The following is a 17431-nucleotide window of genomic DNA, read 5'->3' as shown; positions in this document are numbered from 1 at the left end:
TTGGGAGCTAAGCTTACACCTTACCGAGACTGCTTCTTCATATGGGGGGGCGATTTTAATTGCATACGCGACCACACGCTGGACAGATCGAATCCCCCAACACTACCGCCCAACTTGACCCACTCCTCACTAAAAAAGGTAATAGAGAATCTAGACTTAGCAGAGGTGTGGAGGGAACTACATCCGAAAGACGGAGAATACTCTTACTTCTCATCTCCCCACACACTCTATACCAGAATTGACTAATTGTTAATAGACAAACAACACCTACCCCAGGTGGAGTCAGTGTCCTACTTGGGAAGATCAATATCGGACCATTCCCCACTCCTCATGGAATGAAAAAAACGGGGGCTTAAACCACCCATACCAATGTGGCAAATGCGAACAGAAGCTCTAACAGACTGCGCTTTCAAAGAGGATCTCTGGGACAAAATAAGAGAGTACTTACATGTCAACGTGGTGAGTGTGAAGGGATGGGACACGACCTGGGAGGCCCTGAAAGTAGTGGTCAGGGGGGAAAACATTGCTAGCACGGGGCGGATTAGGAGGGAGAGAGGCGGATCACACAACTAGAAGCCACCGCACCGAGGACAAGAGAAGCAGAAGAGCAACTCTCCGTAGTTAGAGGAGACTGCCAAAATGCGTGGGCCAGGTTGGCAAAATTTGACTATGTGGCCAGAACCACCAGGGCACATGCGGAAGATGACAAACCAAGCAGACTCTTGTTCTGTTTGTTCAGGAGGGAATACCCGAAACACCCAATTGCCAAATTTAAAGATCCCACTAGCAAGGTTCATACATCACAGTCAGATATTAATGACACACTTAAGCAGTTCTATTCCCGCCTGTACAGCCACGCAACAATGACACCGCATGGAGACATCCTAGATACACTGGACGAGATAGGCCTGCCAACACTGAGTGAACCTCAGCGGGCCACCCTAAACGGGGACCTGACTGCCAAAGACATAACTGAGGCAATCAAATCACTGTCCACGAGTAAGACCCCAGGCAGCGAAGGACTGCCCCCCCGAATTCTATAAAACATATGATGCGGAATTGGCCCCCACCCTCCTAGAAGTGTTCAAAGAGTCATAAGAAAAAGGGATACTACTGAGAAGTATGAGGGAGACGCTTGTGGTGACGATACCCAAACCAGGGAAACCAAGAGATGACTGCGGTTCATACAGACCACTGGCCATACTTATCATATTGGCCAAGAGGCTGGCAGGGGTGATAGGGACCCTAGTGCATGAGGATCATAATGGGTTGATACCAGGTCGGAATACATCAGCGAACCTACGTAGACTACAACACATAGTGGCACAAGCAAAGGATCCGCACGACTCATGCGGTTGTATCCCTAGATGCCATAAAGGCGTTTGACTTTATATATTGGGAATGGTTGTTAGAGGTTCTAGGGCAATTCAGGCTGGGGGAACGCTTCATCCGATGGATACAAATTCTATACAAGTCACTGGTGGCCAGAGTAAAGACTGGGAGGACAGTGTCAGGGCTATGGGAAATCCAGAGAGGCACCAGGCAGGGCTGCCCACTATCCCTGATGCTCTACATCTTGGGCCTGTAACCATCCGCAATATACATGAGGAGACAGTAGTTCTTCGACACAGGCATCAGGGTTGGGGGAGAATATCACATAGTCTCTTTGTACGCGGACGACGTACTGCTGTACCTGAGGGACCCCACCTTAACATACCAACAACACTGGAGGTCCTAGAAAACGTAGCCCGGGTGTTGGGATCACCTTTAGCAAGGAGAAGTCAAGTGTATTCCCGCTAGCAAGGTTAGCTGGGTGTGTAGAAGCAGAACTCCCAGATGTGAGAATCCAATGGAAGCCATGCACGTTCAAACATCTAGGGGTTAAAATCTGGCACACACCCGAACAGATGCACGGGGGTAACACCCTGGTTGCGATGCAGGGGCTAAGGAAACCAACAAAGTTCTGGTCCAGATTGCCACTATCTGTAATGGGGAGGGCTGCGGTAATTAAAATGATAGTGCTGCCGAGGTTCTTACATTTTTTTCAAAATGTACATTACCTTATCCCGACCTCCTTCTTCCAACTACTTGAAACGCTAGAGAATTACTAATGGGCAACACTAGACACAAATTGTCTCTTAGCACACTAGCACTACCATATAAAGCAGGCGAAATCCATCTGCCAGACCTGGAGAGATACTACCTGGTGGCCCAGCTGAGCCACGTGACCAAGTGGCTAGCAGACGAGACTACCCCGGAAACTAGACTGCTTAGACAGCTGGTTGCACCGGCAAACTTTAACGGAAGCCCTGTGGGTCCCTGTAGAGCGTTTGGGGAAGACCCTGATGATAGTATTATTGGGCAGGAAAATTTGGGACAGGACCCGGAAATTGTCTGGAGGGGTACACCCCTACTCCCTGGACGTCCCAATCGCAGGTGGGTGTGCAGTACCAAGGCGGACCTGGCCCAGATGAGAAAATGGGAGGGGCACACCATTTACACCTGGGGTAGACACATACGAGAACGGGGCCTTCAGAGACTTTGTGTCCATGGTGGAGAAAGAAGGCCTATCCAAAAGCCAATTTCTGTGGTATAGTAGAGTCAGGAAGGGGGCTAGAGCAAAATGGAAAGAGTGTCTGGAAGAACCTGAGCCGGACACATTGCTGTGTCTGTGTATAATCTGGGGGTCGGGTGGAAACCGGTGTCAAGGCTCTATGCTCATTTAGCGGATAGGCCCAACCCAAAAAGCGACGCACTGCAGCAGAGGTGGGAGGCAGACCTGGGGATTAATATAACAGAAAAGGAAGGGGAGAGGATCCTAGTATACCCCCAAGAAGTGTCAAGAAATGCCCGGTTCAGACTAATCCAATTACAAATCCTATACAGGACATACATGACACCGGACAGGATAGCCAAATTCAACAAGAGCATAATGCTGCATATGTTCTGGGGGTGCCTGAAGACACTGACTTTCTGGTCCAAAATAGAACAAACCTGTAGAAGAGCGGGGGTGGTGAGGTACAATTGGTCTCCGAAGGAGTGCCTCTTGGGCGCCTACGCAAAGATAAGCAAAGTGAGACATGTAGTGAAACTCATGGACATGGTGTGCGTGCTAGCTAAAAGAGCCATAGCTATGGCATGAAAATCTACGAGGGGCCCACCGTTTGATAAGTGGCACAGGGAATTGGAGCACAGGGCAGGTGGCGGAAACCAGGGTCTGGGGAGAGGGTATGGCTAAAGCGGGTGGAGAGGCTAGCCCAGCATATGAGGACTGGAAAGCCCTGGTCTGGGACGTGTTCCACCCATCGGATGATAAACCCCTGTGAGAGTCTCCCGGTTCACTGATAATGTAGTAGCTCTTTGATAACGCATGCACCCCAACAGCCAGGCAACCAGGCCTGGCAGCGCTGGCCAGCACACCGCCCAAAGTGTCCCGTGGCCTAGACTGTCAAGCAAGCGGGGCTGGAGCACTAATATGAGTGCCCTGCAAGTGAAGACAGGTTATTGTGTTTTGTTTGTTTGACTTATTGTTAATTCCAATTTTTATATACATATGGCTTAATGCTGCCAAGTGACTATTGAACGGATAATGTACACCATAAATGCTAATAAAAACAGTTTAAAATAAAATAAAGGGTGGGTGACAAGCAGGCGCCTTTGCTCGACGCCTAGAGGGGTGGGGTCAGCAGAGTGGTTATCAATCAAGATGTACGGTCACTTAGGAAGGATTTGATCCAGCGGGACTGTTTCTGGTTAGAAGTGGAGGGATTTAGAAAGGTTCTGGCATAACAGGTAGTGGTCCATAAGATCAAACGCTGCTGAGAGGTCAAGGAAGAGTAGGCTGGCAGCCTTACATGTGTCTCTAATGCGGTCTAGTTGCATTTTGAGATCGAAAAGTGCCATTTCCGTACTGTGTTTTGGTTGAAAACTGGATTGTCTGGTGCCAAGGAGTGAGTGCTGTTCAGGAAATTGCTTGCATTGTGTATAGGCTATGTGGTCAAGTATTTTGAGCAGGAAGGGTACTGCAGTGATGCGTCTATAGTTGGTGGGGAGGGTCGGGTCCAGTGAGGGTTTTTTTAGTAAGGGGGTGACCCAGGCTGCTTTGATAGTAGTTGGAATTTCGCAATAGTTGAATGTGAAATTGACACATTCTGTTATGATGCAGGTGAGGCTTGGTGCGCATAGCTTGATGATATTGGCCGGGCAGGTATCTCCTTTACAATTGGAGGGTCTGAGGGCCTGGATGGTCTTCAGAACAGTCTCTTCAGATACAGTTTGTAAGAAGAAGCTTGGGGGTGTACCCTGAGGGGGGTAAGGCTGGGTCATGCTGTAAGAGGTTGGTGTGTGGTTTGACAGCTAATAGGAGTTTACTGTTTGAGCAGATTGATTTTAAAGTTTGGATAGTGCTGCACCATGCTTTGTTAGGTTCAACTAAGGTAGTGGGTGCATTCAGATTTTATAGTTTGCGCAGGATGGTGAAGAGTTCCTTGGCAATCGAACTGGCCCTGTTGATTCTGTTATAACACGAGGCAGGTTTAGTTGCGAAAAACGCATCCTTGTAGGTCATGGGCGTGGCAGCGAGGAGTGCCATTATTGAGTGTGGGGTGTTTCTTATGTAAGTGCTCAATGGCTCTTTTCTGCCTACGGAGCAGGACAAATTCATTAAGAGTAAATGCATGTTAATCGTGAAACTCCACGAAATCCTCAATGATGCACCTATGCTGTATTTATGCTGTGCCATGAAATACTGGTAAAACAACACAAGATGCTGTCATCCAAGCTCTCTAACCATCTTGTGTCAAATACGGGAAATGTGGAGCTGGAGGCAGTAGATCTTGTGGTGCATGCATTACAAATGAATCCTAAACATAAACCGCACATTTGAGCGATTGTCCTCTGTCTGTGTTGTAGGACTTCAACCTGCAGTTCTTCTTAGATGAGTGACAATGTTGGAACATTGATATTAAGATTCCAGAGTAAGACCACAATCCATAGATAAACTGTGATAGCTGCAAGTGGCATGGGCAGGCTTACAAAAGGTGACGGCGGTAGAGAATTTAAAAAGGACTGAGCACAGTGTTGAGAGTTGAAAGTCTGCCTGAGGAAGGGAAGCAGCTCTGTAATGAAGGATATAATTAACATGTCTTGCGATATTTTGTCACCACCTCTGACACGTTGCCATTCCTCCTCTCCAGTAACCGTTTTCAGAAATTGAGGCCAGCAGTTTTGCAGAGATGCAGGGAAATCTGGCCCAATTAGACCCTAGACCTATTGGTGTAATCTTAGGTGTACTGATGACTCTATAGCTTTAATGAGTTTGTCAATATTGATAAGTAGACCAAATTAAAGCTGTAAATGATAAGGGAGAAAATGTAACATCCTGCTCATGTCTCAATTTTGAAGGGAAGCAGTTGATCGGAAAACAGATCAAGAAGCATACGAATCGGAAGTAGATTCTGAAATCAATGAATTATTGGAGGAATACATGGAAGATTATGAAAATAAGGTTGAACAGTATCACATGGAATTGGAAGCATGGAAAGCCTGGCACAAGCTGCAGGTTTGTTTCGTCTTTAATTTTTTTTAATCACAGCTTTGTCAACATGTTTTATTTGATCACATGTTTATTGTGTTTTGTTAGCTGTATATTTTATGTGGTGATCTTATGTTTTTATGTTGTGTTTAATTACAAAGCAACCAACGGGCTACGAAATGTAGACTCAAGACGCCTGAATGTATTTTTTACTTAAATAAACTAGGATTTTCTGAACTTCTGAATCAGTATATCAAGAAAATAAGTTCATAATAATTCAACTAAAATGTATGCATGGTTATTAGTGACAATTCTATCATTTAAAGAAAATACCCCAACGTTGTTACTTTTTGTTAAGTACGCACATCCTGTAAATGTGAACATAAAACCTTTGACCATTGTAACATTTTGATTTTACCTAATATACAGCAGCACTTACTTTTCTAAAACATAATGCTGCTTTGCCCAAATTATTGACAAGTTACATTTCATATTTATTTTCCCCATATTTAAATTGATTTCTACCTGTAAAAGAACATTTATTTCTCCAGCGAGAGCACATCATGAGCAATTGTTTCATTTGTTTAAGTTATATCTGCAGAGACACACACATCCTTTCATTTAGAACTTCGATCTCACAACTGAAGATTCTATTTGAACGTTCATGAAATGACTCTATTGTTTCAAGTAACACATTAAACAAGCATTGACAATGGCAATAGTGAGTGAGTTGATTCTTTATTTCCGATAATAAAATCCATAAAAGATGCATCATTTTAGCATCCATAAAAATAATACAGTACAAAAATATGATCAATTTCTAAAAGGCAAAAAACAGTAGTACATGTATAATTCCAATAACATGGATCAACAACCTCCATCACAGAAAACGCCTTCCATTAGTATTTATCCATTTATCCATTTTAACGAAACACATTTATAACCACATGTCCATTAGTTCAGTGCCCTTAGATCGTTTTGAAACAGAGGAACAATAAGTATGAATTCTGTCATGTAACGTTGTTTCCATTCTTGCTAAAAACACTTTACAAATTCCCATTTCCTATAACCCATGTCAGTAAAGGTGCACAAAAAAACACACCTAACATACACAAATACTTCACGCAGTCACATTCCCTTCTGCTTTTCCTTCTCTCTAAGTCTCCTTGCACTTCTAATGAATAAGGATAGATTTCAGGCAATAGCGGGTGAAGCTACATTGAACAAAAAATGAAGGGCAGGTAATACTGCTAACGCTTCTACCCATGAGCAGGGGGGACCACATACTTCCTCATTAAATGTTCATACGCAGGACGGATAAACAGAAAATGTGCCAAGTCCTCAAAACCAACCTGACACATGGGACATTAAGATTCCTGCCTGATCTATAACTTAAAAACTCAACGAGCGCTGGGCACCCAAAGCATGCTCTTGTAATTGGTGCCCTTTGAAACTTATAATTGGACCAGACGCGATAATCCTTGATTGTATCGGTTGATATAATCATCATTTGTCTATTCATGGGTTTCATCAACTCCCATGTCCCCCTGGCCATGTCTCCCTGGTCTCCCCAAGACCCACTCCATGATTCTCTTTTTTATGAGGTGTCACATTTTATTGTCCATTTGTAATGGAATTACAATCAAGTTGCTAGCATTCACATAACCCAGCATGTTCTTTATATTTGCTAACCAGCCAATTTTGTCTGAGCCTCTTTTCCCCAACAAATCCTTTATTACATCATGGGTAAGCCCTGACATTGGGTTAGACCAAACACGCAGCCATAGCAGGATGGGTTCCACTATCAATAAATCGTCAAGGAAACACAAGCCTATTTCTCTATGTACAGCAACATTTGGAGCTGAAGTTGGTAAACCTAGAAGCTTCTTTTTGTATCACACGGATATCCACATACCCCCAATAGCGGCACCATATTAAGCTGCCTCTACAGTGCGTGCATTGTATACCTTTTTCACAACACTAAGCGGTTGCTGCTCATGCGGCTTCATAAATCTATAGATTCCACCAACGGATTGTTTCAGGAGTGAGGGCTGCATCAAGATGTGTGCATTCCCAGTGCATTTCCCATTAAATCAGACACCAACTGGGTTACTCTAGGAATCTCTACCCATTTGCACCAGAATTTACTAAAAAAAGTTTTCGAGGGGATTGTGTTCCCAAACGTATTCCACATCTATGACAGGCAATGACCACAGCTGTGCTGCTTTGGAAAATTTTAGGCTTCTCCTATCGAGGGTGACTGACTACTTGGGGTGGTCTGCTCCACCTGTTGATTTTGATCAGGATGATCTGACGGATATCCTGGACCAAGGTCCACTCACTGACTCGGTGTTGCCATTTCACATGGCGTGCAAAGAAGGGTGGTGGCGGCTTGGACTGCTCCGGAGAGTCTCCGGCAGTGAATAAGTTGCTTCAGAAAAAATACCGCCCAGCCAGTAGTGACCCATGCTACTTATCGACGCACCCTACTCTGGAGGGTTTGTGCTGCAGGCGGCCACGGCCCCCGCAAAGCAGGCTTTGTACCCTACAATCCCTCCTGATAGTGAAGATAAGCGCTTTGATGGTTGGACGAAGAAGGTATTTTCATCTGGGGGAATGGCAGCCAACTCCGTTTGTGCCTTGGTGAGATTCACTCGCACTCTGTGGAATTGTGCATCTTTGGTGGCTGAGCATATTCTCGAAGGGAAGGAATGGGATGGTTTTCTAGCCCTCGTGCAGGACAGCAAGGATGCCATGTGTGAAGCCTTTCAGTCGGGTTTGGACACGGCAGGCTGTGTCAGTCGGTCCATGGCGGCGAGCACCGTGCTACGCAGGTTTGCGTGGTTGCGGAAGTCGGGGGTTTGCTCCTGATGTGCAATCTCGGCTTCTCAAAATGCCCTTTGATGGTGTCTATCTGTTTGGCAGCAAGGCTGACGAGAGCCTTGAGATGTTGCAGACCTCCAAAGCTGCAACAAAGTCTTTGAGTGCTGCAGTACGTCAACCTCTGCCGTTTCGTCCTATGGGACAGCAATGGAGGGGAGATTCCTTTCGATACTACTCTTCCTTTGGTAGATTGAGAGGAGCTGCCAGTCAAAGGAGCCACCATAGGAGTACCAGAGGTGGAAAGCAAGGTACTCAAGGTGCCAAAGCCGCTCAGGCAGTTGCCTCTTAGCCCTCAGGCACTGCCACAGCCGCGTCCGCTCAGTCATGAGGCCATGTCCCATGGTTCGCCGGTTGGGGGGAGACTTGCGCAGCATCTTTTCGGATATGTGGGTTCTGGAGATCATAACCCATGGCTACTGTCTTCTCTTCCGGCAGAGGCCTCACAACAATCTACCGGGGAAGCTCTCTTTGAAGCGTCCAGATCCGCTCCTTGTACAGGAAACAGGAAATCCTATCCCTGCTGGAGAAAGGCGCCATAGAACTGGTTCCTGTAGCGGAGAGGGACAAGGTGGTATTCTCCTTATTTTTTTATCCTGAAAAAAGACGGGGGATTGAGACCCATTATGGACTTGCGTAGGCTGAACAAGCTCCTCAGGAAGGACAAGTTCAAGATGGTAACTCTTTCTCAAGTCCTCCAGACCCTTCAACTTCAGGATTGGTTGGTGTCTCTCGACCTCCAGGATGCTTACTTTCATGTGCTGATTCATCCCAAGCACAGGAAGTACCTGAGGTTCACGGTTGGCGACTCGCATTTTCAGTTTCGGGTCCTGCCGTTCGGATTGACCTCTGCCGCGAGGGTCTTCACCAAGCTGATGGTGGTGGTGGCAGTGTATCTCAGGAAAGGGGGAGATTCACGTCTACCCCTACCTGGACGATTGGTTATTCAGGGCGCGCTCTCCCGAGCAAGTCCAGGATCATCTGTCCATCACCTTCCACTCCCTTCACAAGCTGGGCTTCTCCCTCAATTTAAAGAAATCCCATTTGACACCTACCCAGCGGCTCCAATACATCGGAGCAGTGCTCTACACGTCCTTGGGGAAGTGTTCGCCTCCCCAGGTGAGGGCTCATCACATTCTGCAGATGGTGGATGAGTTTCAACGTGCCCAGAGTCTCCCAGCATTCGAGTTCTTGAGGTTGCTTGGCCTCATGGCATCCTGCATTTTCCTGGTGCCAGAGGCCAGGCTGTGGATGAGATCTCTGCAGTGGGCTCTCAAGATGCAGTGGTCGCAGTTCTCTGGCAGGATGTCGGATCACGTTCAGATTCTGCCGTAGGTCACACAGGATCTTCTGTGGTGGGCTGTCAAAGGCAATCTGATGAAGGGAGCTCCGTTTTGGCAACCTTGGCCAGAGGTGACGATCGCGACGGACGCATACCCTCACGGGTGGGGAGCTCATGCCAACGAGTTGACAGCCAGCGGCCGTTGGTCTCCATCAGAGTCCAGACTCCACATCAATCTATTAGAGCGGAGGGCCGTCAGGCTAGCCCTGAAGGCTTTTCTGCCGTCTGTGCAGGGAAGAATGTCCTGATTATGACGGACAATACAGTGGCCATGCACTACCTCAACAAAGAAGGGGGGGCAGGGTCACTCCCGTTGTGCAGGGACGTGATGCAGCTCTGGTTCTGGGCCATCCAGCAGGAAATTTCGATCTTGGCAGTTCATCTTGCCCGAGACGAAAACGCGGTGGCGGATGCTCTGAGCAAGGCAGAGCACGGTCTCTCACGAGTGGGAGCTGGCTCAGAAAGTTCTGTTGGAGATCTTCACCCTTTGCGGAACCCCACAAGTGGATCTGTTCGCCACCAGTGTGAACCGGAAGTGCGAAAGATTCTGCTTGCGGGAATTTCCTACAAGGGGCGAGCCTTAGGGGACGTGTTCGTAGTGGAGTGGTCCTTCCCACTGCTGTACACGTTTCCTCCAGTCCCTGTCCTTCTGCAGGTGTTGCAGAGGTTCGGTTCCCAGATGATCCTCATCGCTCTGGCATGGGCCAGGAGAGCGTGGTACCCAGACCTTCTAGACATGTCCATCTGCCCTCCACGCCGTCTTCCCTACCGAGGCGATCTGCTCTCACGGGAGGGGGGGTCGGGTTCTCCATTCGGAGGTCAAGTGTCTCAGCCTTCATGCTTGGTATCTGAAAGGTTGAGGTATAAGGATTGGGACCTCCCTCAAGACGCCAGAAGGCCCGCAACGAAATCCCTGTACCGTTGCCGTTGGAGAAAGTTCTGTGACTGGTGCACGGTACAGAATGTGGATCCTTTCCAATGTTCCATTCCTTTGGTTTTGTCTTTTTTGCTTTCTTTAGCCCACAGGTGCCTGCAAGTGGGTACCATTAAGGGTTACCTGGTGGCGCTGTCCATAGTTAAGAGCTCGTCTGAGGAATGTTCTTATTTTAGGATCCCTTCGATTTCTCAGTTTCTAAAAGGGCTAACGAATGCGTTTCCACCATCACCTTTCCAGGTCCTGGGATGGTATTTGAATTTGGTTTTAAAGTTCCTAATGGGAGCTCCGTTTGAGTCCTTACATTCTTGTCCGGTGTGACTGTTGTCCTTTAAAACTGTATTTTTGGTTGTGGTTACCTCCGCACGCAGAGTGAGTGAGTTGCAGGCACTCTATGCCAAGCCACCCTTTACTGTGTTCTATAAAGACGCGGTTGTCCTGCGGGTACGGCCTTCTTTTCTTCCGAAATTTGTGTTAGAATTCCATTTGAGACAGAAGGTGATCCTTCTGGCGTGTTATCCTCCTCTACATCCTGGTAAGGAAGAGGAGAGGCTCCATAGGTTGGATCCTAGAATGGCTTTGAGTTTCTATCTCTCACGGAGGTCCCTGGTCAGAGTGGATGATCAGCTCTTTGTTGGTTATGCTGGAAGGCGCTTAGGTCAAGCTGTTTCCAAACAGACCTTGTCTAGATGGATCATTTTGATGATCTCCGAGTGTTACCGGTTGGCAGGAAAGGACCCTCCAGTAGGCTTACGGGCTCCCTCTACTAGGGGTGTGGCTGCCTCCACTGCTCTACAGAGGGGTGTTCCGATTCGTAATATTTGTGAAGCAGCCATATGGGCCTCTATCCATACTTTTCTGAGACACTATTCCTTGGACTCCATCCATGGGCAGTATTTGGCCTTTGTTAAGGCAGTCCGTTATTCAGCAATTTGATTGGGCATTCTAAAATTATAAATTGTAAATTCTTTTCCCACCTCCATACGTTGGTACTGCTTTGGGCGTCTGTCATAGATGTGGAATACATCGGAGGACACAATCCCCTCGAAGAACAAGTTACTTACCTTATCTGGTAACGTTCTTTCGATGGGATGTTCCTCTGACGTATTCCACATCGAACCCTCCCAGCCTGCCCTGCTACTAAGAACTTCTTATGCGATTGCAGCTTCCGTTTCCGCAAGGCTTTCTGCAGTCATACTGATGGGAGATTGATGCCACACGTTCTGGGAAAAATCTACAACTGAGGCTACGGGAGCTGTGCATCCTAAATATAACATCTGGTGACGTCGACCCTCAACGGATGCCCTGGAGGAACAACATATCAACGTCATTGACGCAGCACGCCATCTGCCGAAAATTTTCCGAAGCAGCACACCTGTGGTCATTACCTGTCATAGATGTGGAATACGTCGAAGGAACATCCCATCGAAAGAACATTACCAGATAAGGTAAGTACCTTGTTCTTCTCCCGCAGCACATACTTATAACTGGCGTATTTGAGTTTACCTGCAAATCTAGGCGATTCTACCAGGAGGCAAATTTGTTAACCAAGGCTTGCAGTGCCCTCGGGGTCCACGCAATAAGAACAGTGTCATCAGCATCAATTAGTGCTGGAATTGACATACCTCCCCTGCTATATACAAGGAGAAGAGCAGGGGTGCCAAAACGCACCCCTGCCTAACCTCTGCATTGATCTAGAACCATCCCGACTACCAGATCGAATACAGGCCTCATCACTATGCAAGGTCACCAGAATATCCAAGATAGCAGCTAGACTATGCCCTGAGCACGTGCCATAACCTATTACGATTAACTTTGTCAAAGGCTGTGCTCATCTCCATGAATGCAAGGTTCCTGTTTGATGGTCAAAGAATGGGCGATTATCAAATATAGGATTAGGCCCTGTTCCATTGTACCCAATTTGGGCCTAAACCCTAGTAGAATGGGGGACAACAGCACCTGGTTAGTGGCCCACTCTTTCAGTTTACGTATTAAACACTTTACAAACATTTTGAAACTGGTGTTTAATAGTGAGATCGGTCAGTACGATTGAGCGCTTTTTCAACATCCTTTAAAAAAAAAAATAGGAACAATGATCACTCTTATCCATTCTCTTGGTGTGGTTTTGGAGCTTAATAGAGCATTGAGCAAAATCGTTAGGATGGGACCACATACTTCAATATTAGTAATACTACACTGGTAGCCCATCACTACCAGGTGCCTAATTGCATTTTGCAGCTTTGATGACATTAAGCACATCATTAAAGGAAAGGCAAACTTTGCTATGATTATTTTCCACCTGCACCAATTTTGCTAATGAAACCCACCATTATTCTCCCCTTTACGAGCCAGAAACACTTTACAAAAATGTTCTACCTATATCTGATCTGGAATACTTGACCTAATCCTGCCCATTGCTCTGTATAGTTCGTACCACTATTAACTGCCTTCCAAAAAATGTTTCAATCATTATTTTTACACGCTGCCGCTAGCCTGGTTCAGGTAACCAGGCAAGGGACAGGTTAGAGGCAGCATGTAAAGATAATGATGGCTAACTTTTGTTTTCTAACTTGGTCTTTATAGATGGCCTTAGCCCAAACAATCTTGGTCTCTGTTTTTAAGTAAGCGTATTAGATTAGCCTTTGCTTGCCTGCTATCCTTGTTAAACCATTCCACCTTGGTACCTTTCATCTGTTTGTTTGGCCGCGTCTTCATAAATCCATCTCGATTATCCCCCATTAATCACTTAAAAGTTTGGACTATTACCACTGCAATATTAGCAGGATTTAATAAGGTCTGGAATTGGGCCACATTTTTCATCATGATGTTTTCCCCCAGGTATACTTTTGTTGAAACTTCCCATCTTAGTCTTTTGGTGGAATTACCCTTACAAAAGTCTCTAAGTTCAAGTTGATTCCCTTTGGGCTTAGCTCTGGCCCAGTTTAGAGCCAGATCAAGGACATAGTGATCACTGAACAACTCACCCCTAACTCGAAAGTTCTTAAACAATGCTCCACATGTTTGCAGAGACTAAAAAACTATCTATGGTTGACTTCCTCTCACACTTCTAAATGTAATTGCTCCTGGAATATCTCCCGAAAATCTACCGTTTGTGGTTCTAAAACCTGTTTCCATCATTCAGTGCCAACACTGGGACCCTGCTCCACACATCCTCGGGTCCACCATCGGGGGTGAGGTAACATCCAATGCCCTATCTTCTTCCAAAGAGGCCTTCTGTTGGTCCATTGCCCAATCTCAAGTTAAAATCTTCATTTGCATATCAGTCTTTGTCCCGCCCACATGTCCATTATCCAGACGTGGACCCCTTGCTCACTGTGCTCAGAGAGGCACAGCTCCATCTCACTTATGAGGCCCAACAAGGCTGAAACACATGTCTGGTGTTGCTGTTGGTACTCTTGCTCAGAAGAGAATTGCCTTAACATTTCGGTGCTGAACTGCCAATGTGAGCGGGACAAAGACTGATATGCAAATGGATATTTTCCTTCTGTGAAGGGTACAGTGAGCTAAAGTGTGGCTTAGGACTCTCGAGTGGGTACCATCCCAAAGAACAGGTCATTTAGCTGTGTTCGTTCTCGCACAGGGGTGCCTATGATTATTTTTTTATTTTTTAAGGGACTTAGGTTTAGTCACCCTAGGTTTCCTAGGGTCATCCAGACGTGGACCCCTTGCTCATTGTGCTCAGAGAGGCACAGCTCCACCTCACGGATGAGTCCCAACAAGGCTGCAACACTTGTCTGGGGTTGCTGTTGGTACTCTTGTTCTGAAGAGAATTGCCATGGCATTTTGGTGCTGCACTGCCCATGTGGGCGGGACAAAGACTGATATGCAAATGGATATTTCGCTTCTGTGAAAGGTACAGTGAGCTAAAGTGTGGCTTAGGACTCTCAAGTGGGTACCTTCCCAAAGAACCGGTAATTTAGCGTGTTCGATCTCGCAGATGGGCAACTATGACTATTTTTCGTTTTTTTTTTTAAACACGCATAATTGATTAATTAAACAATAACAGCATGATGACTGAAAGGTAAAAAATATCACAGAAGCCAAATAATTAAGGAGGAAGGGGGCAACCCATGCAGCAGTGGCTCTCGAGCCAATGGTGGCAGGTCAACGGCCAGTGCGACGATCTAGTGGTTGTCTCGACAGCCCTCGTTCAGTCTCTGCAATAGTGGTCAAGGGAAAACCTTCTGCTGGGAAAACCTTTACCTCCTCTGCAGTAGAGGCCACTCTTACCACAGACGCATCTCTGTCGGGGTGGGAGGGCCCACCTTGTTCCACAGACAGCGCTCAGCGTATGGACTCCATTAGTAGCATCCAATCAGATCAATCTGTTGGAATTGCTTGCTGTGTTCAAACTACTGAAAGCCTTCCAGGCTCAACTTCGGGGAAGCACCATGGCTATGTACTACCTGAACAAACAGGTTGGGCCACTCATTTTCTGTGGCTATCCAAGTTATCCCAGAACATCTGGAAATGGGCATTTAAACACGACATGTTCCTTCTATCGCAACATGTTCAAGGAGAACTCCTTCTGGCAGACGTGCTCAGCTGAGACTTCGAACTACCCATGGAGCACGAGTGGCACTTGCAAGAGCACTTTCTACTCATCGTCTTTGCAGAGAAGGGGTTTCCAGACATCGACCAGTTCGTGACTCTGGAGAATGCCCAATAACCCAGATTACGGCTCCAGGTACCCACAGAAGCGCTCCAAAGGGAACTGTCTCTGGATATCTGGATAACATAGTCAGGGAGATTTGCCTACGATTCCCCTCCAAACCCCCGATTCCCCTAATCAACAGGATAGTACACAAGATGCACCAGGAACCAGTCACAATGATCCTGGTGACACCCCTGTGGGCCCGGCAGCCGTGGTTCACCCATCTCATGAGGATGTCAGTCCCCTGCCCCCAGGAAACTGCCCCATGCCCGTACAAAATGCTATCGCAAGACCAAGGGGAAACGCTGCACCCGTGCAGCCAGACACTCAACAGTTTGGCTCCCGAAGTCATAGAGTTTGGGCACCCCCAACCCAGCGATGTATGGACATACTCTGGGAAGCACACAAACTCAACACCAAGCATTGTTATTCCAATTAGTGGAAATGCTTTATCTGGTGCAATGGTAAGGACATCAATCCCATTGGCTGGCTCCCCCAAAGATATTGTCCTGTACCTGACACACCTATTAGTCAGGACTTGTTTTCAAATCTCTAAAGGTCCACCTGGCCACTCTCTTTGCATATACTACATCCTAGGGCAAGGTCTCATGGTGGAAGATTCCTGCCATTAAGGCTTTTATGGAAAGGGTTAAAAGACTTCACCCCCCTATTACCAACCCAACTCCCGGATGGGACTTGAATATTGTCCTCACAAGATTAATGGGACCTCCTTTAGAGCCAATGCACAAGGCTAGCCTTAAAGCCCTCACCTATAAGACAGCCCTCCTAAGGGCCATCAACTTGATATGGAGGGTGAGTGAACTACAGGCCCTCTCAATTCAGGATCCATTTGTAACTATTCACAAAGACTAGGTGGTTTTGTGCACTCATCCACATTTTGTGCCTAAATTCATCTAGAAGTTTCATGTGAACCATTCAATCGAACTTCCCACTTTCTTTCAAAGCCTCACTAACTTGGCAGAAAGAAGCCGCCATACACTAGATGTGAGGAGAGCTATAATATACTACCTTGAAAAGACTAAGCAGCTAAGGAAAATAAACCATTTCTTTGTCTCCGTGGCAGCTGGTAGAGAAGGGGACCCTGTCTATAAATCAGCTTATTCCAAATGGATTGTACATTTTAACACTGTTATTCTCTTGCCAAGAGAGATCTACCCTTTATGCCTAGAGTTCACTCGACTCTGGGCACAGGGGCTACCACAGCTTTCATTGCAAATGTTCCTCTAGATTGTATTTGCAAAGCAGCAACATGGAGTTCTATTCATACTTTCATCCAGCACTACTGCTTATACACGCACTCTAAGTCTGATTCTCAGGTGGGACAAGCAGTACTAAGACATTTCTTTGCTACTGTTCCTTCACACATCCCACCATCATGTCCTGGTCCTGCTCATGTATGCACAGCATTGATCTAAGCAGATTCCAGACATCAGAAGACCTACATTACTCACTGTAATCGTATTTCTGATGGTTGCTGCTTAAATTCACACGCGCCCACCCTTCCTCTCCTCTTGGAGATAAAGGAACATAGACATCTTACACCTACTTTCTTCTGTACCCACTCACGCCTCTGTAAGGCTCCCTCACGGCAGAACAAAAACCACACGTCACGTTAGGGATAGTGTTACAGTCATGCCCATGTCAAGGTCCCTTTTCGATCTTTGAAAAAAAAGATGCAATACCCTGTGATTACTACTAGATGTCGGAATATATGCACAGCATGTGAATCTAAGCAGATACAACTATCAGAAATACGATTACGGTGAGTAATGCATGTTATTTCTGAGGCTTGTAAATCTGCTTAGATCACATACTATGCATAGGCGGACATCTAGTGGTAGCTGCAGAGTATTACATTATTTGTTTTCGAAACTAAACTTGAAAAGGAGCGTCGACAGGGCGTGCCAGTAATACTATCCGTAGTGTGACGTCCCCTGTACCCATGGTCCTGCACGTGTCAAGGTCCCTCAGATTGTTTTTTCCGCCATCATAGTTGACACAAGTTGCAGAGTTGCTTCTTTTGGCTAACGCCATTAATTATACAAA

General features: G+C 46.5%; 1 protein-coding gene across 2 annotated transcripts in view; it reads left to right on the top strand.

Moving 5' to 3' along the window:
• The window catches only part of CC2D2A (coiled-coil and C2 domain containing 2A), a 1164962-nt gene that overhangs the window by 505770 nt on the left and 641761 nt on the right, over positions 1-17431 (top strand). For both annotated transcript variants that reach the window (XM_069631936.1, XM_069631935.1), the window contains exon 14: positions 5404-5560. In XM_069631936.1, coding sequence (XP_069488037.1) covers positions 5404-5560 — 157 coding nt within the window. The remainder of the gene's footprint in view (positions 1-5403; positions 5561-17431) is intronic.

This window comes from Ambystoma mexicanum, chromosome 6q, assembly GCF_040938575.1.
Source record: "Ambystoma mexicanum isolate Mex_15411 chromosome 6q, UKY_AmexF1_1, whole genome shotgun sequence".
NCBI classification, from domain to species: Eukaryota; Metazoa; Chordata; class Amphibia; order Caudata; family Ambystomatidae; genus Ambystoma; species Ambystoma mexicanum.
The sequence above is the reverse complement of the archived record's forward strand: the minus strand, read 5'-3'. Positions and strand labels throughout refer to the sequence as shown.